Source organism: Periophthalmus magnuspinnatus, chromosome 7 (assembly GCF_009829125.3).
Source record: "Periophthalmus magnuspinnatus isolate fPerMag1 chromosome 7, fPerMag1.2.pri, whole genome shotgun sequence".
NCBI classification, from domain to species: domain Eukaryota; kingdom Metazoa; phylum Chordata; class Actinopteri; order Gobiiformes; family Gobiidae; genus Periophthalmus; species Periophthalmus magnuspinnatus.
In genome coordinates this window covers 21,113,781-21,138,809 of record NC_047132.1, presented here as the reverse complement: position 1 = coordinate 21,138,809, position 25,029 = coordinate 21,113,781, and the positions used below count along the sequence as shown (strand labels likewise).

Sequence of the window (25,029 nt, the reverse complement as noted above, 5' to 3'; positions counted from 1 at the left end):
CTTAACGGCACTAGGTAACATGTGGTCCGCCACCTGCTTGACTCCTGGAACATCTTATTGTTTTGCTGGAATGGTCCACAGTATGGCATTAAATGTATCTATTTTATTCAATTAGAGGTATTTTTATAAGTCAAGCCAAGCCATTTTATTTATATAGCACAATTAAAAACAACAGAGTTGTACTGTGCAGACATAAAAGCTAATCGTAATAAAAACAGTACAAAGATATAAAAACAACCACCACTTTTGCAACAACACAAGCTTTCTAAAGTAGTAGCACTAGTTCATTAAAAGCCAGAACCATAGTCTTTAATAGACTTTAAAATTGATCAAAAATTAAAATGATCAGTGGTTATAGCCAGAGTTTTAAAAGGATCAAATGATTATAGCCTTTAAAAACATGTATTCCTGCTATGAGCTGGTTGGCTTCTCTACAAATCTGATCTGTAACTTGGCCTGGTGGCATCACCTGCTTGTCTCCATGAAGATAGAGTTAAATACCATACAGTGGAACATTCCAGGCAAAGCCATTACATCTCCATGGAAACAAGCTGGTGGCAGGCTCTCCATCAAAGAAGTAAATGCACCTTTAAATCTGTGCAAATAACAAAACTCTGTATTTGGTTACATTGTTGATTTAAAAAAAAATGCTGCGTGTGCCATGTGAACAAGTTTTGTCATTATTCTGTCCATCCACCCAATGCAACAAAAGGAAGTTTCCCCCATGCAGCGAACAGTAACTTTTCTACTTTTTTCCATTTCTATAACATTGTATACATTTGCAATGAATCTACACTTGTCTATGTTCTATAGATTGAAGACCAGCAACAATCTTATTCAGCAAATAAACCATGTAATGTTTGTCAGACAGATACCTCGCGCACGCTTGTCTGTGCCCGCTCCCATTGTGTGCACTTTTTGAGAGCAGCCAGAGTACTTTGAATATGCAAAGTACTACCAAATGTTCGGCCTTATCTGCTTTTCTGCATGCACTCACTTTGTCCTGGGCAGCAATCATATCCCAGCCTGTATATTGAAAACCACAGTTCCATTGTCACTACATTTGCATTGTTTTGTTTTATGGATTTATGAAAAATAGTGTGTCTGTGTGATAAAGTGGTTGTTTTTAATCCCAGTATCTATTCAGGCTTTGGGTGTGCGTTTGTGCAGCTTGTAATAACTTGTCTTTGTGTCTCCTCTCTAGTGGAAAAGCTGAAAAGGTCAAAGCCAGTTCATTACAGAGATGAGTTTTTCAGAGCAAGAATCATGTTCACATTTGAAGTTGCACAAACTGAAAATTTCAAAGCATATAATGTAGGTGTCTAAAGACTTAATTTTCCGTCAAAACACTGAAGATTTTGGTGTGTCAAGATCATCTCTGCAGCTACTAAAACCTTGACACTATAAGATGCACTATAAAAGTAATATTTACGTTTTTTTGCCTCAAAAAGCTTTCAGGCAAGTTGTCGTTACACTGGGAAAGCTGCTGTGAGCTCTTATCAAGGATAGAACTGCCTCAGACCAGAGTGACACCAGAGTTAGGCCTGTAGTCGACTAAAGAAACTATTGATCAACTAAAGCCATGTTCTGCCGATCAATTAGTCAACTAAATGGGGCAAAAGCTCTAAAAACTATTAAGGTTAAGGCTACGGTAAACTTTATTGTCCCCATAGTGAAATGTGTCTTCTGCATTTCACCCACCCTTCGATGCTGCGAGGGAAACTCTTGAGTAACAGTGAGCACCACAGCACACTGCCGGAGGACTCATCTTCATGATCTTGTTGCTATTCTTGGTCAGGACTACTTTAGCTGGAGGAATTGACTTAACATTTGACCATGTTTTGGGTTGATGGGGGAAACTGCAATCCCCAGAGGAAACCCACCCAGACATAAGGAGAAACATGCAAACTCCGCACAGTAAGGCCTGGGCGATCAAACCCAGAACCTTCTTGCTGTGAAGCATGAGCCACTGTGCTGTGTTTCTTTGTATCTGACCCAAACTGCACTCAAACTGCACTTCATACAAAAACAACTTTTTATGTAGAAAAAAACATTTTCAGCAACTCACTCACTCGCTCTCCTTTCTGCTGTTGTCCCATATAAACCCTTATAATCTACATAAAATGATTAGTAGGCGCTTACAAATTTTGGTGGACTGAGACAGTTGGTCATGTCATTGTATGAGGCACAGGAACAAACCTTAGACATACAGTTTATAAATATTTCATCACGTCACACACACAGTGCAGATGATGCTATCGGACCACTGATCAATTATACATTGCTCAGTCTTTGCAGTGTTTCCAAAACTTTGATCAAAAGGAACCCATATTTAACAGATGGAGTAGTGTTACACAAAAACAGTACCACACACCTCCAGCTGTTTATATAACAAATAAACACGATTTTGCTGTGTTCTGAAGATGTATTCGCACACACTTATTTAGTCCAGCTGAGGAGGCGATTCTGCTGACATTGCACACTGTGCTTTGTAAACTGATGTTCAAAAAGCATCATTCTGTGTAGGTTCAGTCCACCACCATCAACAACTACAGGCTTTGTTACTATGGAAGATATTAATATTAATGAATTATATACATGCACATGGATTTTCTTTTGAGTTGGTTATGTTTAGGTTTACTCTAGGTCTGTGCTTTTATATCTTTCATTATGCTTCAATATATTTATGATAGGATATATAAATATAATGTATAAAATTAATTATAAATATCACAATATCCTTGCACTGACACTGCAGCAAACACTACCACCTAGAGCAGTTTTCACATTGTGGAGGCTCTGTAGATGAAAGCATTTTTATTTTTTTGGGTTTGTTTTGGGGTTTTTTTCAGCTGAAAAAGAACTTCGTCTAAAACTATAGCTTTTAAAGAGTTAGCATTAACAGGGTAAAAGACACAGTTATGAGCACTTTTTTATTTTATGAGGTAATTAATAACATCTACAGCTTCCTTATCCTTCACTTAAGTCTGGGTATTATGGCTGTTATTGACCTACTCTGCTAAGCTCTGCAAAGTGACTGCTGTTGTGATTTTGGACTCTACAAAAATTATACAGTTATTGCAAATGTTAATTTTAATGATCGCCCTGCCCTAGTTTGCACACAAGCTTGTCCAGTTAATCAGATAGGTAGGCCCATCACGATAATTACTATATTGACTTAATTCATTGCATTCAATATTTATATTTTTGTGGTCAGTATTTATCTTGTAAATATTTTCTTTACACTACTGGGAAATTTTCAGTAACTTGTTGGCTATGTGATAAGATTTAAGCCATAACATTTGACAAAATCACTTCTATGACTTGTTATAGATACAAACTAAGTGCTAAAGTTTTTCATTCTTCTGTTTATTTATTGCAGCTCATGTTTTTTTTATTTTTTTTTTATTAATTAATTAATTTATTTATTTAACAATATTGTAGATAAAGAATAGTTTTTGTGGTATAAATCAGCTCTTGGGTTATTGTGTCATTGGCGTAATTTAGTTTCAGCATTATCGTTTATTGTCTATATTTTCATCATTAGTATATCTCACATCAAAATTTGTTTTTCATGACAGCTGTAGCTTAATGTATAATGCGTGTTGTGTTAGTACAAAGAGATATTTTTTTCTTAAACAATATTTGCATATGACCTTGAAACAGTGTCGTATCTTTACACTTGTAATAATAGTCACAAACGTGGTCTTTCGTGTGTCGCTTCATTGAACGGGAGATGTGCCTAGTTCCTCATGTATATAAATAAATGATGAGATTCCCTTTGTGTTTGTGTGCCCAGGCGGGACGATGAGGTGACCCACATCAAGATCCAGAACTCGGGGGACTACTATGACCTGTACGGGGGTGAGAAGTTTGCCACGCTGGCCGAGCTGGTGCAGTATTACACCGAGCAACAGGATCTGCTCCGGGAGAGGAACGGACATGTCATCGAGCTCAAGTACCCGCTCAACTGCAAAGACCCCACTTCAGAGAGGTACACAGGCATATCAGCATCTACACATGCAAATTACAACAGTACAAATACACAACACTAGGGAAATGCTGGCAGAAACACATTACTACTTATTTAAAATTGTCTTTTAATAGCCTCAATAAAGCATGAACAAAGGCTGAATAAGGTGTAATTATTATAAAGTGGTATCATATAACAATTTGTAGGAGAAAAAATACTGTGTAAAAATGTATATAGTGAGAAGGTCGATCGCTTTCTGTATGTCTTTATTTATCCAAGTTTAGGATTGGTACCCTAGGAGGCAGGCTTATGACCTATACCAATACCATTTCTGTGTACAAAACTATGTATGAATAAAACCATATATTTAGATTTAAAGTGGGATGTACAACAAAAGCAACAACATAAATAACAAAGAAAATATCAAGACTACTAGGACTATATTTGATTATACAAATAAAATACATCAGCTGTGGATGAAAGAACTTCAGCTTACAAGGGTGTACATTTTATTCAATTGATACATTGCAGTGACATCATGCTGGGGGGTGTTCTTCTTGTATGTGTATGGTGGAATGTTGAGCAGTTACCATGGTGACACAATGCACACATTAGCAAGCACAGCCAAAAAACGTATAAGATCGTCTAAAAACTCAAAAAAATAAATAAATAAATAAATTTAAACAACACATTTCGTCAACAAAAATGAGTTGTTTAACAGCACAAAGCATCTCATCTGTTGTCGTTCCAACTAAGTACCTGCTTTCTGCTCCAATTGTGTTATGATAAAGCTTAGATTAGGTCTAACAGAGCTTCAGACAGAGCATACCTACAGTTAGCATCACACCCCCAGGGAATGTTGATGACATCAGCTGTATAAATAATTCAAGTCACTGGTGGTTTCACTAGTTACCGCTCATAGATGCACTGGAAAATAAGAGACCTAACAAAAAAAACTGTTTATATAAAGATAAACAGTGTATAATTTCAGAATTGTCCTGTAGATATCTATGTAAAATAAAAAATGCATATACTGTCTATAGTTAAAGCTATTAAAACAACAGTAAAAAGAGCTCATTAAAATAAAATGAACAGAAACATCTAAGTTGTCATGAGTTTGCCCTTTCCAAAGAATATTTTTTTAAGTTTTTGGTATTTGCGTGGACTTTTTTTTTAATTTAATACTGAAAGGTTATGAATTTTTTACCTGCTTCCCTAAATGTGCCTGTTTTCTGAAAAGATATGCTATGCAGAACGAGCAAATAAGTAAAATACATTGGCAGTAGTATTGCAGTTGTTGTTCCATAGATATGCAAATTAAGAATTTTCTGTATTATCTATAATTAAAACAATTTGAAAGACAGCAAAAATAGCTGATTAAAAATAAAATAAACATAAATATCTAGTTTAATAAAGTGATATTTATGTACTTTTGTTGTTCATTTTAGCTTTCCATTTTTAAGTAAGAAAGAAAATATATGTATATATACAGTTTTGTATTATCGCCCACCCCGACTACCACATGAACATGTCACCTGTTTGTCCTCAACTAATGCAAGAAGTGTTTAGCAGTATCTTGTATACACGCGCCCACGCCTGGATAAGCAGCCAAAATGTATAAATATTTACCACCTTCAAAGAATGTCTGAAATACTGTGTTGTTTATGCTCATTAGAGACATCCGCGCATATGTTTAATTCTTTTACATTTTATATCTAGGCATACATTGCACAATGTAGGTACATCTTGTTTGCTAAAATACCATCTCTCATACTGTTTACAGTCTCTCTAGGTACAAAAACAACTTAGTCTTTTTAGTTGGTGTGGTTTTTCCGTTCGATGTGTGCCTCGTGTCACAGCCTCCTACACACTCTCCCTCAGCACACAGGAAAAGAATATCAGTGGCAGCACGTAAGCGACACATAGCAGACACTCTGTATGTTGAGTGGGAGTCCGCACCCGAAATATATGCAACCACCACGGACCTTATGCCAAACACACAAGTTACATGACTTAAAGTAGACCACAGATTTTAACTTTTGCAGAGAGAGTTAAGAGTGTTATGATCATGCAGGCTGTATGTTCAAATTTGTGTGAATTGGGGTTGGAGAAATATTGAAAAAAATAATAATATTGCAATTGTTGTTTTGGAGATATGCAAAAACTACCAAGTATATCATCTATAACCAAAACTATAAAATCCTTTGCCTAGCATATCCACAATGATATCTCCCTGTATTTTTTATACAGACTGGTATCAGTCTGGCCTCCGCACCCTCCTTTGTGTCTCAAGGCAGACCAAACACAATCGTTCAATCACGTTTGTTTTTCTTAGTGACGCATGTGAAACGAAAGAGGTCTTTGGTCACCTATTCCAAACAAAATTATAATATTCTCACCTCAGATTAACAGAGTTTAGTACTTTGCTCATGGATTCTGCAGAATCCACCATATTTTTCAGTCCCCTGTGCTATTTTTTTCCTTATAAGTACCATGTGGGTAAGCCATGGCTAACCCACCTGTCAATCACAGCCCATCTGAAAATGGGGGGATTCACTGGTGATCAGACTCACATCTTCTTACAGTATCGAAGAACTGTGTATTCTGTATCCCAGGCAACAAAAAACTACCACAAAAAGAGAAATGTCTAGTTCAAGCTTCTAAAAAAATTAACAAGTGGTTTATTTTATGGTACATTCACATTTTATGCTAGACTGAAACCTCAACCAAGACATTTGTAGGCACACTACAATCCTGATGCACTGTTGAAATATTGTCTGTCTGAATATTGCAATTGAGATAATGCAAGAAAAATATCGAGACATTCTTTTTTGTCAGTATTTCCCACCCCTATGTGTGAATGTATTTATGCAGATGGTACCATGGGCATTTGTCGGGCCGCGATGCAGAGAAACTCCTCACAGAAAAAGGCAAAGCAGGCAGTTTCCTGGTCCGGGAGAGTCAGAGTAAACCGGGAGACTTTGTGCTGTCAGTGCTCACCAATGAAGAAAAGCATGACAACGATCGCAAGACCAAAGTTACGCATGTTATGATACGCTACCAGGTGAGGAAATGAAATTCAAATACACAGTGTACACAACTCTGGAGCTATAGTTTAAAGACATTTGGACATAAATTTACTGAAGTCATTTTAGCTGATGTGTTTGTGGTATAATAGTAGGGATCATTTTCAGATTTAAATGATTTAATACACTTTTGTTTCTGGTAAATCAACTGATTAAAATTGGCCACACCTGATATAAAGTAATGACACTTTAGTGACATATGACATACTTTCTGTTCATAAGACGTCAGTATAATGCATTACCATTTGTCATGTACTTTGAATTGGCGCAACATTGTTCATCTACCGGTACTCGCCTATCCCCACTTAAACGTAAGCAAAATAATTTTATATTTTCAAACATTTGTCCTCTGTTTTGTTAAATGTCCCTGCATCAACATTTCAATGGTTTTGTCTACAACTAGATGCTATATGTACACGGTAGAGAATGAAGCAAAAGAACTGTGGCTTTAGACCTGAACTCTCAAGGCAAAAGTTGCATAATGAGAAAAAATTGTCCCTTCTTTTGTTAAATCTCAGATTTATAAAAAATATTTTGAGTCAAAACTCTGTCAGACCTGAATGCAACATACAGAACAATACAAGGCCATCTACAGAGTGAAACTTTCAAGCAACAAGTGCTGGAAAACCTGAAAAACCTGGAAAATAATTGGCCTTAGTTTTCCAGACATGAAAAATCCAGACATGGAAAATGCATGGATAATGGACACACCAAAGCAAATGGGCACTTTGCTTTGGTGTATTATTGGATATCAGATTAATAGAGACTTTTGCCACCACCTATTACTGCCACCTAGAGCTAAAATCCACCAAAATGCAGAAATGAAACCTATATTGTACAAACTTTCTTGGGGGAGGACCCCCAAACCCCTGTACATCTTTTTGTCTTACCTCCTTAGTGGGACCTTAGTGTCACATATAGACGTCCCTTATTTTACTGTGTTGTGTACTGTGTAAGTGACTCACAAAGTTCCATTCAAACGCAGAGAATGAGTCGTGAACACTTGCTTGCTTGTTTATTGTCAGTCGATTGGTTCACATATCATCTCCATCTAATTTGAGTTCCACCAGAAAATATTTTTTGGAAATCTACATAACAAACATAGTGTGTTTGTCTTAGTGTGTGATTAATTCCCAATAACTGTGGGAACCCTGAATTTGTATCAACTTTCTTTCAAATCGAAACCTTATATGTGGGTAAAGCCTCACTCACCATTTACTTAGCAAAACCAAACTATTTTTTCCAACCACAAACTTTTAGTTTTTTCTCAGCTGTTTTTTCCTTTAATTGTTTTAACCCAATTACTCAACATGCAATTGTGTTAAGGCATCTTGTTCCATTACTAATTTTATCTTGACCCCACGTCTTTCCATTTTGATGAAGTACAAATGCAAATGATTTAAGGTGGTAAATACAAGTTAACAAATACAAAACTAAATTAAAAGAAAAAACAGGTTAGAAGCGGATGTTATTTATTTATTATTATTCTTTATTTAGCCAGGTTAGGTCCCTTTTTTGTATTTAGATTTCCAGTTTTTGAAGCCTCTCTGTGCTGAGTGAGACTCTGATCCAGTACAGCCTAATGTGTTCCTGATAGAATTTGCTGCGAGCCATTTAACAGCTGGGTCAATAGGCTTTTCCACAGCACATGTGTTAGGCCTGTCAGTGCAGAGGCCTATTTAACTAATGCAGTCTTTCTCAGGACGGTAAATACGACGTAGGCGGAGGAGAGAGGTTTGACACGCTGGCAGACCTGGTGGACCACTACAAGAAGAACCCTATGGTGGAGAAGAGTGGGATTGTGGTGCACTTAAAACAGGTAGAAAAAACATTTGACAAACATAGCATGCAATTGACAAAAATAGGAAATGTAAATGTATCAATGTTACAGATGGTATAAATAGTATATGTAATTGCTGTTTTCTGCCAGCCATTTAATGCTACCAGAATAAACGCAGCCAACATAGAGAACCGGGTACGAGAGCTCAACAAAGTCGCTGACAACTCTGAGAAACCCAAGCAAGGATTCTGGGAGGAGTTTGAGGTAATTTGAAAGAAGCACTATGTAAAGTTTCAGGTAAAGATTGCTTTTTCTGGAATGTTCTATAGTTTGGCATTAAATTTATCTTTTCAATTTTGCTTAAACATACCAAAAACACGCATTCTTGCTGTGTGTGGGGTAACTGTAACTTTCCTGGTGGCTTAATGGAGATTTGTAATGCCATACTGTGGAACATTCTTGGCAAAGCAGTATATAGACCAGATGGAAAGAGGGAGTGACTGAGAATTAGTCATTAGTCACACACTCAATAATAAAAGATGATTAATTTAGCGCTGCTACTATTGCTACTTTTACTCCTCTACTACTTTGAGTAATACAAACCAAAGCTTGATAGAAGTACCAGGGCATCAGGTTTATGTGGCTTTTGGTTCATCGACTGCTGGTATCGAATAGTGCTGTGGTGCAATACATCGTTAATACAACTGAGATGATATATTAAAATATAACAGCTTAATTATGTGGACCTTTCGCTGAAAAATGAATGCATCAAGCCTAATCTGACTTTTGACAGCTTGAGTAGCACAGTGTCTAAAAGTGTCAGAACTAAGTGTTGATCTCCGTATTGTTTTTTATTTGTTTTCTCGTCCATCAAACAGAGTCAGATGTGTTGAGTACGTCTCTTTGTGAGCGATGATGTCAGCGTGGCCTTATCTCCAGCCTGCGGCACGTTCCTGTTTCTGTCATTTTTATTCAGCGCCCCAGTCATAAATGTCATTCATATTCGCTGTGTAAAGTCAATGAGTGTCACTGCGTATGATAAATCTTCTGGTATTTACGAGCTTAGCGACAAGTCTCAGTTTTTACAAAGTTGTCATGAGTTTGCCCTTTCCAAAGTATTTTTTTTAAGACAAGGATGTGTTTGGTATTTGTGTGGATTTTTTTTTTTATTGAGTACTAAAAGGTTATGAATTTGTTACCAGCTTCCTGAAATTTGCCTGATTTCTTAAATGCATTGTTAGCATCTTCCTAGTCCATAGATATACTCATATATAGTCAAGTTGCTTTTGTTTAGTTGCTGTTACACTGCACACCCACATGTTAAGAATTCTCAAGATTGAACCTTTTACAACCTTTTGGTCCTCTGTTGTCTTTTAACTTCAGGTACTACAGCAACAGGAGTGTAAACTGTTATATCCCCGGAAAGAAGGCCAGAAGGCAGAGAACAAGAGCAAAAACCGCTACAAGAATATCCTCCCCTGTGAGTCACGACAGCACTGCCACTTCCTGTCACTCCAACTTCCTGTGGAAACTATCACCACAATGCACAAAGACATAACATTTCTTAGAAAAATACAATATCTTATGTTAGTCTCATTTTACTCTGATACATAATAATAATAATGTGTTTAATGTGTGATTTCTAGTTGATACGACGCGTGTTGAAATCCGAGAAAATGATCCAGACATTCTTGGGTCCGACTATATTAACGCCAATTATATCCAAGTAAGTGGGTTGAGATCTGATCTTATTTCTGGACCTTTAACATTATTTTAACTAAATACAAATCTGATGTGACATCACACAATCTGATGTGATTATTAATTAATTAGAGGGCCCATGATCTGAAAGAAATAATTCTAATTATGATGATTTCACTCTTTACATGTGATTTTAATAGTTTTGAAACTCAAAAAATCTGTTATTAATCAGATTTTGGATGTGCATGTAACTGCAGCCACTATCATGTTTTTATTATTTATATATTTTTTTATGTAACAAATACCCAGAAGAAGCTGTGGTAGATTTACTCATCCTTCTGTTTCATCCAGGGTTTCCATGAAGATGGGCGTCATGGAGATGAGAGTAAAGTCTTCATAGCCACACAGGGCTGTCTCCAGAACACTGTGTTGGACTTCTGGAAGATGGTCTATCAGGAAAACACACGGGTCATTGTCATGACAACCAAAGAGATGGAGAGAGGACGGGTGAGGCTTTCACCTCTGTGTAGTAGTGCTTTTGAAACTCTACTGCCAGTTATCCACGGTTCCTCAAAATTAATCAGCAATTACTTTTACTATGTGCTCAAGTAGTTTGAATTTGTTGCATGTTGGGAATGTGCGTTAACACTGCGTAACACACAACTCATTATTTAATGCACCTAAATGACTTTGGCTTCAACAGAGAACAAGTCTAAAATACTAACTTCTGTTGCTTAAACCATTGTTTTGTTTACTATAGTGTTTACACATCCTCACGCAGCAGGGTTATTGGAGAACAAAAGTCCATTCAGACAGAATGCTGATGACGCGAGGATAGTATGACACTTAAGCTGATTGGAAAGCAGCTTGGGATGTGCTCTACTTTATCTTATTCATTTGTCTCCTCTCTCTTTGCCCCTCCAATCCCCAACAGAACAAGTGTGTGCGGTACTGGCCCGATCTCCACGGGACAAAAGAGTACAGCAGGATCGTGGTGAGGAATGTGGATGAGAGACCAGCCCAGGACTACATTCTGAGGAAGCTGGAGGTCACACGGTTGGACCGGGTCAGTACAGCATCGTACCCAGTCAGAGCTGACTAAGATTGTAACGCAAAAAAGAATACGAACAGCATAATGAATTATGGAAAACTGTATGATATTTGTATTTTATTAAACTTTTAAAATAATACACTTTGGGAGTGTGTTGTCACGTCTCAAATCATTTTCAGTTAGCCTAATATTAAATCAGTGGAGATTTTCAGATGCTAAATACTAAATTTAGCGTTCATTCAAAAGTATTCTGGCACTCTAGTGTGATAAATGTATTTACCACCAGTTTATTGCGTTGTTCCACGTCTCATTTGTTTACTTTCAACATTATTTGTGCTAATGCATTTACACTGATGCTTCAGACAAGGCAGATTGAATAATAAAAAAGAGGAAATAAAATAGTATCTATTCTAGGAAAAGTTAAAAAATCTATATTTTGTTAATAATAAATAATGTCGTTAATATTTGTATACAATCACTGCCAATAGTTTAACCTTAGATAGATAAATTGTGCTTTTGGTGGTGTCTTACTGAAGTATTCACATAAATAAATGTCTGGTGTATTTTTGTGCAGAAGGAGCCACTGAGGTACATTTGGCACTACCAGTACTTGACGTGGCCGGACCACGGTGTTCCAAATGAGCCTGGGGGGGTCCTGTGGTTCTTGGAGGAGGTCAATCGCACTCAGAGCACCATGCCCACTGCAGGGCCCATCGTGGTGCACTGCAGGTAGTGTATATAACCAGTCGAAAGATTTGTTTAGAGACAAAAAAGTAGTTTTCGCATTGTGAACATCATTGAAGGAAGGTAGCGAGCTTCTGGCATGTGACATCGATTGATCAAACATGTGTATTAAACATATACTCACTACTAGTAGAGATGTACTGACTGATTAATTAAAGGACCTTTATTTGTAAGAACTAAAGAATTATAATCGTGAGAATTTCAAAAGCAAAACTAAGTTCATTTAATTCTGAACTCCAACAGAAAGAAAGGCTGAAGGTAGCTCTTTTTATGTGACTGTTTATCTCATATAAACTTTACTTTATCATTCAGAAAGTTTGATTTCATAAAGCTGGTCACATGCTAGAGAAGAAAATAATATAGGATATAATCTTAATATTGTTTTTCTCACAATAATTGTAACACTAAATTAATCTGCAATTGTAAGCACTAGTAAGAGCTGTTAAATGAGTTGTTCCATGTTCACTTGTGATGCTCTCTGTCTTTGCAGTGCTGGCATTGGTCGTACAGGCACCATTATTGTCATTGACATCCTCATTGACATTATTAACCGCCAAGGTAGGCTGTCCTAAGTGAATCGACGTTTCCATGTGGAACAGTGTGCATTAAAGTGCCCTGTGTGTCTCAGGACTGGACTGTGACATTGACATCCCAAAGACGATCCAGTGGGTGCGACAGCAGAGGTCCGGCATGGTCCAAACCGAAGCCCAGTACAAGTTTATCTACATGGCAGTGCAGCAGTACATTGACACAGCACAGAAGAGGCTGGAGGAGGAGCAGGTAGGAGAGGTGAACTGCTGCTGTGGAATACTATGTGGTGAAGATGACAAGAAAAGCATAGAACTGTCTGATGTTTACGCAAAATAGTTAAATATGGAAAGTGTAGACCTAAACATGTATGTATTTTTTTTATTAGGCTAATTAGCATGAACAACAGAATATTCTCACAGTGCCGCTCACAGTGAGGACACATGTTTTATAAGCTTTTCAGTGCAATGCAAAAAACATGTTTTTATTTGAGTGTATTTCTGGTGAAAAATTGCATACTGGGGCTTTAATACCTTAATTATAATTAAGGTTTTCATTAAGTAGTGCCTAGGCCTGGGCCATTCTTAATAAACTGTTTGTTCATTATGAATTAAGTCTCTGTTCATGTTTTAGTAAGTGTAACCATTCCATACCAAACATCTCTTTTTTCACATTTTCAGTGATATTTCAGGATTTTCATGATATGAGATAATGGTGTTGATTTAGTTGCTTATTTAACCTAGCAGATTTTAAATATTTTCTTCCTATTTCTGCTGTCATTTGATGCTTCTAGCTCTAGATTTATTTTTCAGTTTTTTCGTTTGCAGAGGAGTAAGATGAAGGAGAGAGAGTATTCCAACATCAAATATGGCCACATGACAAACTCCAGGTCCAAAAGCAACATGGCCTCCTCACGATCATCTTCTGTGTAAGTCACAACAAAGTTACACCAAAGTATACTGCAATTCACACATGAATCTTTTATCAGCTAGTTTTGAGTGAAATGCTCCGTCTTGTTTTTGAATTCAAGTTGTGTGTTTTTTTCCTAGATTGACAAATGATGACACATCCAGTGTGTACGAGAACATCAACTTTAAAACTCCTCAGACTTCTTTCAGCAGTAACACCAGGAGGTAGAACTAGGATGGCGTAGGTCATGTTGTACTTCTCTGTGAGTATCCTAAACAGTATACTATATTTTCTTCTCTTTCTCTCTTATTAATCACACTATCAGCTGTCAAAAATTAAACGATTTATACTAAAGAATAGGATATTTTTTATCATGTTTTTGATGATATTATGATTTGAGAATAATACAGATGTAACGTTTGAGCACATACACAACATTAATCTTATTTAATGGGGCAATTCACATAAGGCTGGATGTATGGATTCGTTTAGGTGTGACTGGTTTAGAGTCAAAACTAGCAGCACGTAATTAGGCACCAAAACAATAATCTACTGTCTGAAATTTCAGAATTGTGAGCTCTAAATTATGTTATTTTAAGCTGATAGGAGCGCCACTGAGTAAATTTCTAACAAAACATTTACAGATTTATAAAAAATATATGTGTATATATTTCTACGTATGTTTTACCGAGTCTGTTTTTCTTTGTAAAGTAACAGCAGCTGAAGTGCCAGGCTGCTGGACTGTGGGTGTCTGTCTGAGTGGTTTTCTAAATGAGAGTCTGAAGCAGAGCAAGATTCATTGTTGAGATATAAAGTGCTCTATTGAGGGCTGAAATTACAGGTTGAACTCGGGTGGCACAGCTCCTTCAAAATACTACTTGTCCTTACACCGCACAACAAAAGACAGCCTTTACATTCAAACTCCAATCAATTTGTGGTGCAAATAAGTGAAGATGGGAATTCCTTAAGAAGCAAAGAGAGGGACTTGGGGTTTGACAGGGGTTGTTACTATTTTATAGAAGAGTTCTTGTGATACAAAATTACTATGTCAGACTATGGTTTGGGGTATTTCCTTTCTCTGATTACAACATTTTATTCCATTAGTTTCTAGTCAAATCCACAGTCCCGTGTCAGACTGCAGTGACACAGCCAAAAGACCAGCACCAAAAACACTATTCCATCAGTATATATTTAGTTCATTTATTCTTTTTAATCCTATATTTAATGTTTGTTTTTAATGTCCTTTTTGTTGTTCATATTAACTAAAATATGTGATGTTTATTAGCCAACATATCACAATCCGTTTTGCTGAAGTAGTTTACCTGTGCTCGTCTTCCAGAGGTTTTACTGGGTGGTTCCTTGGATGGGCCCTGTGTCAGCTCTCCAGGTCTGGTCCAGGAGTAGCAGGAATTGGCCGTGCTCCTGACTGTACTGCAGTGGACATTGGACAGGGCTCTCCCGCACACTGCTCCATGTCCCTCCTCAGGCCTCTCTTCTGCCTCATAAAAGTGCCTTGTCCCGGAACATTCACTGTGGAGCCTGAGCTGACTGGAGAGGTCAGGACTAAGCTATCTGCCCCTCTTCTCAGCACTGTGTCTGGACTTGAACCTGGACATTTGGATGTATGTGTTCAACTGTGGAGTGTAATAGCAACCTCCAGGACTAAAGCCATTCTTTCACCAAACTTATGATTGAAGTGAAAGAGTCATCATGCTGTATCCAGAGGGCATTTGAGCATTGCTTTCAGATGGTCACCTAAAAACTTGTATTTTGGTTTGTATTATTTTGTCCATTGTTATATTTTTGTGGTTGAATTTGATGGGATGTGTTTGAAAATGTAGTAAACACAACGACGGGGAGCATGTTTCAGTGCCAGTTTCCATTAGTGATTTGATTTGTGTGGTTAATTGTTTGTTGTTTTACAGTATAAAAGGACACATTGGTAGTTTGTGTAACCTTAGCCACAAAAGAAAAAACTCTCAGCACATTTGCTCTGAATTGTAGCAACATGAGCCACATAAGAATCCACAAAAAAAATAAAATAAATAAATAAATTGCAGCATTAATAGAAGGAACCCACTACCAACAGTAATTCACAACCATTGGAAAGTCATTTAACTGAATTTGACTGCACCCATGTGCCATAAACAGCTGTATCGTAACACTTTGATATTTAAAGCTGTGCAGTGTAGTATGCTGTAATTCCTGAATGGGACTGTGTCAAGTGTGTAGTGATCCGAGGCTTGTCTCTCTGATTATCAGCCGGTCTGAAGCACTTGGACATCTGTCCGAGATGGTCAAAGGAAACGAGGGACACTGCACGATTACTGTGAGCCAGATGGCCGTGTGCCCAGATTGAAGAATAGATTTGTCTCCAAAAAGTAATTTAGAAGATGGCCATAATCCAGGCTGGATGATGCCGTGGAGAGTAGGCCACGTCACTGATGTGATAAGGAGCCTGGAGCTGAGCCCCGGGCTCACACAGACTGTAGGTTATTTATAGTGTCAGCTCTGAAACATCCACACATGTAAATGTGTGAACCATTTCTATTGAGATCCTACAAGTTTTCACAAACGGTAACTGCCACCTATTTGTGATATTCTGTACATCTGATCTCAAGAGTAATGTAATCCAACATAGAGGTGTTTCATTAAGACCCAGCTGCTAAATCTATGTGAATATCTGTTATTACAGCCAAACCACATGAATGAACCACCCGTACTGTCTGCTCTAAAGTGTTTTGTGAAATAAAAGCTCTTAAACATGCCTGTCCTGATAAGATGAATGCTGTACATTGTACAAATAATAGTATCACCACCACTGTGCTGCACAATTTACAAATAAATGAACTATATTTAGTGTGTGCATGAACTATTACATTTTTTGGTATGAAAATGGATGAGCCTCAGAGCTTTGAGGAATATAACATAAAACTTTTCTTTTTCGCTTGCACCTCCCGCTGCTCCCTCTGTTATCAAAGACCGTTATCGTGTTATTTTGGAGTTTTCTGAAAAGGACTTTGCTGCTGGCTGTAGCTGTGTGCTGAATCCTGCTGTTTCCTCTCTGACTGGGATTTGTGCGATGAATGAGTGCTTGTTTATTGTTTTAGAGTGTATTGTAATACTTCGTGTTGTGTTGTGGTAAAACATCGATACTTGAAAACTGCACTCTGCCTGGCCTCAGGTTGTGTGGATGTGGACTGACTGTGAGAATGTCATGCTGCCCTATAGACCTGTGTGTATTTGTAGTCAGGGCTGGACTACAGGCAAAAGAAAATGCTGTGTTTTATCTGTAAGGACTTTCATTTGGTGAGCAATTATACTGACTTGCCAAACCCCAATAAAAAGCTATTGCAACTTTCATGTATTTGTTCTATATTATCTTATGAACATTAATTATTACAGAATGAGAATTATGAACATCTTACTCTGTACTTTTGTTTATGTTAACTTATTACAATAGTTTAACAATCACAATATATTATATGCCTTGAAATTTGATGAATTATCGGACAATTAATTCTATTATGCATTTATGCTACAAAAAACAAAAACAAATTGAGAGTGCTGTATCATCTATCATCCACTAGAGGGTGCAACTGAATCACAGCTGAATTGTAACGTAAAACAAGCAGAGGTGTGCAGAGTCGCCAATATTATAAAGAAGTAGGAATAAAGTTACTTCAAAATATTATTAGTCAAGTAGAAGTACAAAGTAGGTGTCCAAGAAATTACTTTATTATTATTATCATTTTATTATTTTTGAGTATTTGGGAAAAGTACTAGTAACTTCAAGAGTAACTGTTTGGACATAACATCTGATTTATAATTTGTAATTGGAAAGACAAAAATATTAAACAAAGCATAAAATCTGGTATTTTCAAAGGATAGACACAAAAATGAGACAAACGATATACGAAGGAGCAGTGCAAGAAACACAAAAGTTCAAACCATTTCATATTGTCAACAAAAAGCTTTTGTCACTTGTAGACTTACTTACAGTGGGAAAAAAGTACTTAAATAAAAATATTTTTCAAGTATGAGTAAAAGTACAATTTTTATTCTTTTTTTTAAAGTTACTCAAGTAAACGTAAATGAGTAAATGTAACTGTATATATACAAGTATATTAAAAGCCTTGAAAAGACCCTTCTGTAACTTTTTCTTGGGTCAACATTGCATAATTCATGGATTAGGCTGAAAAATAAAGAGTGCTTCGTTCAAGTAGGCCTATTTGATAAGATTCTAGGGCTTGGCTTAAGAGTAATGAAGCATACATCTTCTGAAAAAGCTAATACTTTTCTTTTCTAGACATCACCCTTTTAATAATAACTTCCAAACTGATCATTTTTTCCATCATTTCCCAACTTTTTACTTTATTTTTGCCTTCTCCTGATGTTTACCATGGTTGCATATAAAGTAAACATCCCTGTAGCCTTAATTTGAATACTCCTCTGCTTTACTGCCACAAATATTGAAGTAATTAACGGCTTAGATTTTGTTTACTGTGTGGGATAATAAAGTTGTTTTTATTACAGGCAGAAGTTTATGCCGGTAACTGGAACACGCTTATCTCCTCTGACTGTTCTTCCGTGGCACTGGTACACCTTCTTTAGAAATCACTGGGCACTTCCTTTAAAGTGCATATGACAGGTTAGAGTACTTTTTCACTAAAACATGGTTAGCATCGTTGTATTTAGAGTTCCCACATTATGCAAAATTGATTCTTGTGAGCTTTAAGATATGTTAAAATACAATGTTGCCTCCTCAAAAACATACCTGAAGTTGTGTTTTGTTTCATTCACACATGTTTGAGTAATGCTTTATTATTAGCCTGTCTACATCTCCAAAGCTCAAAATGCTCTGCTCTGCCTTGTGATGTCATGAAGTGGTAGTTTTCGAGTGTGTTAAGGAAACAACATTATAAAATAGATCAGAGAATAGAGTAATAAGGGCCCTTTAAGATTTTACATAATTTTACTTCCTGATTGGACATGGGTAGCAGATACGTCATATGTAGAGGTATGTTAACTAGCAACCGTCATGTTTACCTATATTAGACAATAGTTATGTTTGACAAATAAAAGGCAAATCAATGACTAAACTTCCAGAAAACTGCCTTCCTTGTGTGTAAATTGTTCGTGGATTTTTGAATGGCGTTGATGACATAAGTGCCACTTGAATGATGTATAACTATGGTAAATATTTACTACAGGTACTATCCCACCAAACCAGCAAATAATTAGCAAAAACATGAAAATCTATCACTTTAACCATAATGCTATACTGTCAACATACTGTCAATTGTTGGATTAATTAAAAATCTTACAAATGTGCATAAAATAATAAACAACAGCATTTCAATTTTTTACATTTTTTATTCTGTAAACAAAGACATAAAAAAAAAATCTGTGTACACTATAAATAGTTGACCAGTTGGCACATCAGCTTTTTTTTTTTCTGATGAATTTCCTGGTAACCACACAAAGCAAATTCATCTATAAATGTCAGCGTGTGAATGTCACGACAAAGGGCACTCGAAACTCCTTCGTTCTTGTGTCTGTTTGCCAAGATCATGACAGATCACAGATGTTGATTAAAGTGCAAGAAATGTATGCGATAGATGCCTGCGGTTTTGTCTCAATATGGAGAGACAAAGAGAGGAGCCCTTGAAAATTCTGGATACTCGATGGTGAATCACTTTACAATAGAATTAAATCAAGTACAAGAAGTCCATTGGTGTTGGCATTCCAGTCACATCACCTGAATGGTTGATGCTTTCAAGGAAAAACACTGTATACTTTTTGGCATTTTGAGTAACTGTTTAAAAAAACATTGATACAACATGAACAAAAGAGATAAATTGTTGTTTTTGTTTGTCTGTAATTCAGACATGGAGACACAATAATGAACCCATTTGAACTGAGCTGCAAAAAACGCTTTCTAATACGAAATACGATGCTGAAAGTCATTTGAAATTATGCTGACTGTCAGTGAAGGATGGACTTATTTTGAATATTTTAATTTTAGTTTGGTTAAAGCTGTACTATGGAACTTTTCTGGTGGAGATTAGAAATTAAAGGTACACTATCAATATCAATCAATGTAAATCATCATCTGTTTGTCTCCATGGAGATGGTATTGCTTTGCCTGAAATGTTCCACAGTAAAGCATTAAAAATATCTTTCATTTTTTAATTGCAGGTGTATTATTGCTAACAAAAAACAAAAACAAAAAAAACAAAACAAAACCTTGACCTGATGGCATTACCTGCTTCTCTCTGTGAAGAAAAATCATCAATTAATGCTGTACTGTGGAACATTCCAGACAAAGCAATAACATATTAGTGCAACCAGACATTTTAACACTGTGACACTTTACTGACTGTTATAAGTATGAACAGAAGAAAAACAATAACCTATTTGATGAGACAGGTCTGTTCTGAGGGGGTGGGTCCCTTTTACCCGAGTCCTCCTTGTCTCGTGAAGGGGATGACGGTGGTGGACAGTGGGGTGGTATTGGTGGGCACACAGCGCAAATTCCCTGTGCTAAAAACACACTGCAGTGGCCATAGCAGCACCACCACTAGTAAAACTATCGTCACTATAAAAATCATCATGCGTTTCCAGTTAGAGACCCCACTAAAAACATCAATTTGCCAGGTCTGGGCTTGTGGTGGGATGTCCACAGATTTACTTGCCCCAATGTCAATACAAATACAGAACGCAGGGGGGCTATCTGGCTCCCCATTGGAAGAGTCCCGTCTTTCATAGCACAGTTTTTGTCCTTCCATCCACACTGGCTCCTCTTGTTGTAGGTGAGCAGGTAACGTGCTGAGAACTTCACGGCTCGTGGCTAAAGCTGGGGGTCCTGCCTCAGTGAGCTTGGTGGGGTGACGGCAGAACGGACATGAAAGATATGTGCCACCCCTTACGTCACCTTGGTCAACAGACACAGCCATCAGACGGGACAGGCACTCCAAGCAGAAGGTATGGGTGCAGTCCAGGAGTTTGGGCGTCTTGAATACATTGTCGTAACTGTTGTAGCAGATGGAGCACTCTGGCTGGTTGGCTATGGAGATCTTCTTCTGCAGGGGTCCGGCATCTTCCATAGGGCCGACAGGCACGTGCCATACTTGGGCAGTCTGGTCCATCATGAAGGTCTTGTAACGAGCTTCAAAATAACCTAAGAACACAAATGTAGGCATGAAGTTCAACTGGTAAAGGACTTTGTACAGTACACCCACAACACCCACGATGCAAAGTAAGTTCGCGATGTGGGCCTAATGAAAATGGGTCCAGCGTAAGTGGTTGTCAATAATGAGTCAGATGCTGTGGTCAGATGTGACCATATTGGGGCAGCAGGAAGGAAGGACATTGCATATAAGAGTCAGTAACAAACATACAAACGATATTTGTTTGAGTCAAATATATTGAATGGTGTAACCTTTCTCATTATGGTTATGTTAAATAATAATTCTGTGACTTTAGATTAAAAATACACATTATTTTTATAGTCACCCAACCATAGCACTCATAAAAGTAACACATTTTACCAAAGTAACGTTTATTATGTAAATATGCAGCTGTAGAGTGGACCTAATTGCAAGTATCACTTTATTTGATCAATCACAGTTGGTCAAAAAAAAAAAGTAACAAAGACAACTGAAGCAATACTATTAGGCCTTTATTTATTTTCTGATATAGGCTACAGATTCACTTGACACACTTAAGTTCTGACAACTTGCGTTGTAATCTTAATTTTGGCCACTAGTGGACTCTATACTACCTATTCTATCTGTGTCAATACTCACATCCAGTAGTTTTAGGCAAAACTCATTCAAAACACTTCAGCCTAAAGGTTCAAGTTGATATCACATTTACAATCCTGTTATGTCAAGTCTGAAGAGTATGTATTAGCTGTAGTACAGTATTTCACTTGTTTCGGTTGATTGAGATATTTTCTTGTTAATTAAGTCAATAATTTCTTTCCTGCCATCAACCTGGTGAATAATTGACTGTTAATAACTTTGTTGTTTAAACTTGTTACCTCTGTTACTTCCACTAGTCAAAAACTTTGCTATAGGGTCAAAAAGATTTGCATTATTAGCTTACAAAAATGTTTTTTTAAGATCTGCACGATTGCCCTTGGCTGAGTTAGAAAACTATACTAGATTGTATCAACAATGAAAAGTGAAATGCAGTTCCATGCCAAGCTAAATACTCATTTTCAAATTGATTGATCAAGCTGTCCAGTATTCTGTATCACCCTGATGTTTTGCCCTGTGACCTTTGACCTTGCCCTGGACAAAAGCTGGGGGTCAGTAGAGTGATACTATGTGAAGTATGCAAGTGATGGAATGAGGTTCAAATATCCTGGAACCTACATGCCCCTGGCTCACTCCAGCATAACCACCATAATAAGCATAAAGTGTCGTCATATGTGGCTGCTTGCGTTACCATGTGCTGACTGGGGCTGTGGAGGACACATTGTGCCTATGGCTGGTGCACAGGTGTTCCCCTCCCTCTGCTCTCTAGGTCACTTTGGCCAGATACTTGCCGTTGCACAAAGTGGTTGCTTGTTTGGCGTATAATCGCTTCATCTACCCTTGAAATTCCTGCTGCGGTTCTGGCTGCTCTGGCTCTCTGCTCAATTCAACATGGCATTATTAGCACAAGGACACATTCTTTCGCTATAATTACAGACGTCTTATCTGCCCACTGGTCACTCGTAAGCAGTGCACAACTAATGAATTTCAGTTATCTGCTATGTGTAGTGTTACTGCCTCAAAAGTGTACAAGTATGCACAGGTCCATTATCATGTAAAAGCATTCAGTAAGGTTACAACCCGTCCTCATAGGATCATCAGACTTAAAGTGACAAGTATTCACGTTTTTCTAATTAATACTTGGTCTGGTGGGATAGTAACCGAACCAATATATTTATCATATTTTTAGATTAGTCAAGTAGCAATTTGTGGAAAAAAAAAGTTCAGAAGAAAAGTACAAAAATACAGGAAGTATTGGTCATAATCAACACAGAAAATTCCCTCAAAAATGCAATTACAATTTCTGTTTCTATTTTATTAGTCTAATCAAGGTCTGTCACAATAATTACTATATCTATATATATTAGATCGTCTACCCTCTAGCCCTCTACCTATGCAGGTGATACTCATGACATCCAAGGTCTTTAGAGACACTCCAGACCCAGGGTGTTTCACTGCCCTACAGCTGACCCACTTTGACCAAACTACCCCTCACTACTCATTAACTCATACTGACCAAAAAGGATTTGGTTTTGTTTTTGATTTGACATTAATGAAATCTGAGCATGTTCAGGTAAATGTTTGATGAAAAACAAAACAAAAACACATTGCTTGAGGTGCACTATATAACTTTTTTTTCTGGTGAAGGGTCTGTCACTACCCGCTGGTTTCCATGGAGATGTCTTTGTCTGGAATCTACCACATTATGGCACCTTCCATGTGAACCTTCCATCCACAGTATTTCTTAACTAACTGATGATCTATTGAGACATGGTACAAATGTGCCTTGAAACATACCTGTTTCAGAGTAAACATAATGACATCCCACCTAAATTCTTTAGGTGGGATGTCAGGCAAATCATAAAAGATCTTTGAACATATTCAAATCAAACAGCAATAACCACATATATACAGAAAAATGCATAGCTAGAACTGTAACAAGGAGTGGTTTCATAAACAGTGTGCTCAGTGAGCCTATAGATATGGTGCGGACTGAAAAAGGTTGTCCAGAGTCCAGAGAGAGAAGGCGTTTTTCATCAAAAACAAACAGCTGCACATGCTATGGAACTGAACATTAACCCAATGCTAACAGATTTTTATTACTACGGACCTGACCTCTGGGGATTTGTTACAGCGATATCAGTTATATATTTTTCTGCTATGCCCCACTGACCTACACAGACCCTGGTCACAAGATAATTGTTTCTCTACAGCTCACAAAGTGCATTCCTATGTACCCTCGTTGACTTGAGCCACTTTGTGTACCATCAACACATTTCAGTTCAACTGTCATGATCCCACATGCTGCACTACCTGTTCCTAACGCTTAACAGTACATGGAATTTGATACACTGCCTTTTTAAACAGTGAAGCATGACAGTTTAAATAAATATTGGATCAGGCTGCAGTGCCAACAACTGCAAGACACCTATAGGCAATAGGAAGACAAGACTCTTAACAATAGTAAGAGCACAGATCTAATCCACCTGTAACGTGGACACAATGTATCGAACATAGTACACTCCCTTTAAAGAGACCTAAGGACAGTTAGCACTGCACAGTGTGCAGATAGGCAGGTAGGGTGTTAAACTGATCCTTGGTCTTTGCAGAATTCAATGAAAACTATATAGACAAAAAATAGTTTGAACATTAGCTTTGTCTGCACCTAAGCTCAACCTATGCTACATGTTTGTGGCATGGAATGTTCATTTTTAATTTAACCTAGAAATGTATGCTAGCTAACTGGTTTCTTATATTGTATTTACAATTTTGAAATAGTTTCAGTAATGTGAGCATAAAATACTTTTACAATTTATATGATCTGAAAAACACTTTTTTTTTTGGAATATATAAAAAAAGAAATATATATTTTTTAAAAAGCTAAACTACTATACTTAGGGTATAGTCAGTAGCATTGTGTAAGTATTGCTTAAAATATATTGCTTAAAATGTCAAAACTTCAAGATTTGTGTATAGAGTTACTTGTTTTTAAATATTCAAGACAAAGTATACTAAGTCTAACAGATGAATGTGTGTTTACCTTAAAGACAAAGATCCTTGCAGGCACATTTGTTCACTCCCTCAGACTTCCAAAACTGAAAACTGAAAGTTATGCCATTCACATGTGCCCAGACTGTGTTCCTCTGGCTGACTCCCAGGTGCTCAGCGTGTTTTGTGTTAGTGGGTGTGTACTCTCAAGGTTTGCCACTTCTGTAAGAGCCGCCCTCTTCCTGTTGCCTGTCTGTTGGCCACGTCCGTTTGAGCTCTTTGTCCATATTCACTGACAAGTCACTTTAACTATAAAGTATTTATTTTTTAGAATCTTTTTATATAAATTACATTGTTTATCGGCTTACTCAATTTTGGACCTATTCATGATTTTTAGCTTCCTGTTTGTAGGAACCATTTCTACTTTTCCCCATATGCCAAAAGATATAAGACTGTGTTTTTAATTGTTAATAGTCTTGACAACAGCACTATTTTTGACCACT

The 25,029-nt window shown here is 37.1% G+C and overlaps 2 protein-coding genes across 3 annotated transcripts in view; one reads left to right on the top strand and one right to left on the bottom strand.

Annotated features, from left to right (window-relative positions):
• The window catches only part of ptpn11b (protein tyrosine phosphatase non-receptor type 11b), a 36,254-nt gene extending 19,124 nt beyond the window's left edge, over positions 1 to 17,130 (top strand). For both annotated transcript variants that reach the window (XM_033969398.2, XM_033969399.2), the window contains exons 3-16: positions 3,800 to 3,994; positions 6,848 to 7,037; positions 8,762 to 8,878; positions 8,990 to 9,103; positions 10,223 to 10,319; positions 10,486 to 10,565; positions 10,892 to 11,047; positions 11,475 to 11,606; positions 12,166 to 12,320; positions 12,826 to 12,893; positions 12,964 to 13,115; positions 13,691 to 13,791; positions 13,913 to 14,034; positions 15,112 to 17,130. In XM_033969398.2, the coding sequence (XP_033825289.1) occupies positions 3,800 to 3,994; positions 6,848 to 7,037; positions 8,762 to 8,878; positions 8,990 to 9,103; positions 10,223 to 10,319; positions 10,486 to 10,565; positions 10,892 to 11,047; positions 11,475 to 11,606; positions 12,166 to 12,320; positions 12,826 to 12,893; positions 12,964 to 13,115; positions 13,691 to 13,791; positions 13,913 to 14,000 (1,645 nt within the window). In that variant the 3' untranslated portion in view covers positions 14,001 to 14,034; positions 15,112 to 17,130. The remainder of the gene's footprint in view (positions 1 to 3,799; positions 3,995 to 6,847; positions 7,038 to 8,761; positions 8,879 to 8,989; positions 9,104 to 10,222; positions 10,320 to 10,485; positions 10,566 to 10,891; positions 11,048 to 11,474; positions 11,607 to 12,165; positions 12,321 to 12,825; positions 12,894 to 12,963; positions 13,116 to 13,690; positions 13,792 to 13,912; positions 14,035 to 15,111) is intronic.
• A 2,022-nt stretch (positions 17,131 to 19,152) lies between these two features.
• Positions 19,153 to 24,688, bottom strand: LOC117373705 (RING finger protein 223). The gene is made up of 2 exons (XM_033969793.2): positions 24,579 to 24,688; positions 19,153 to 20,955 (listed from the first exon to the last, which is right to left on the bottom strand). The coding sequence occupies exon 2, from the start codon at positions 20,924 to 20,926 to the stop codon at positions 20,231 to 20,233; it is 696 nt and encodes a 231-aa protein (XP_033825684.1). The 5' UTR covers positions 20,927 to 20,955; positions 24,579 to 24,688; the 3' UTR covers positions 19,153 to 20,230.
• Between the last annotated feature and the right edge of the window lie 341 nt (positions 24,689 to 25,029).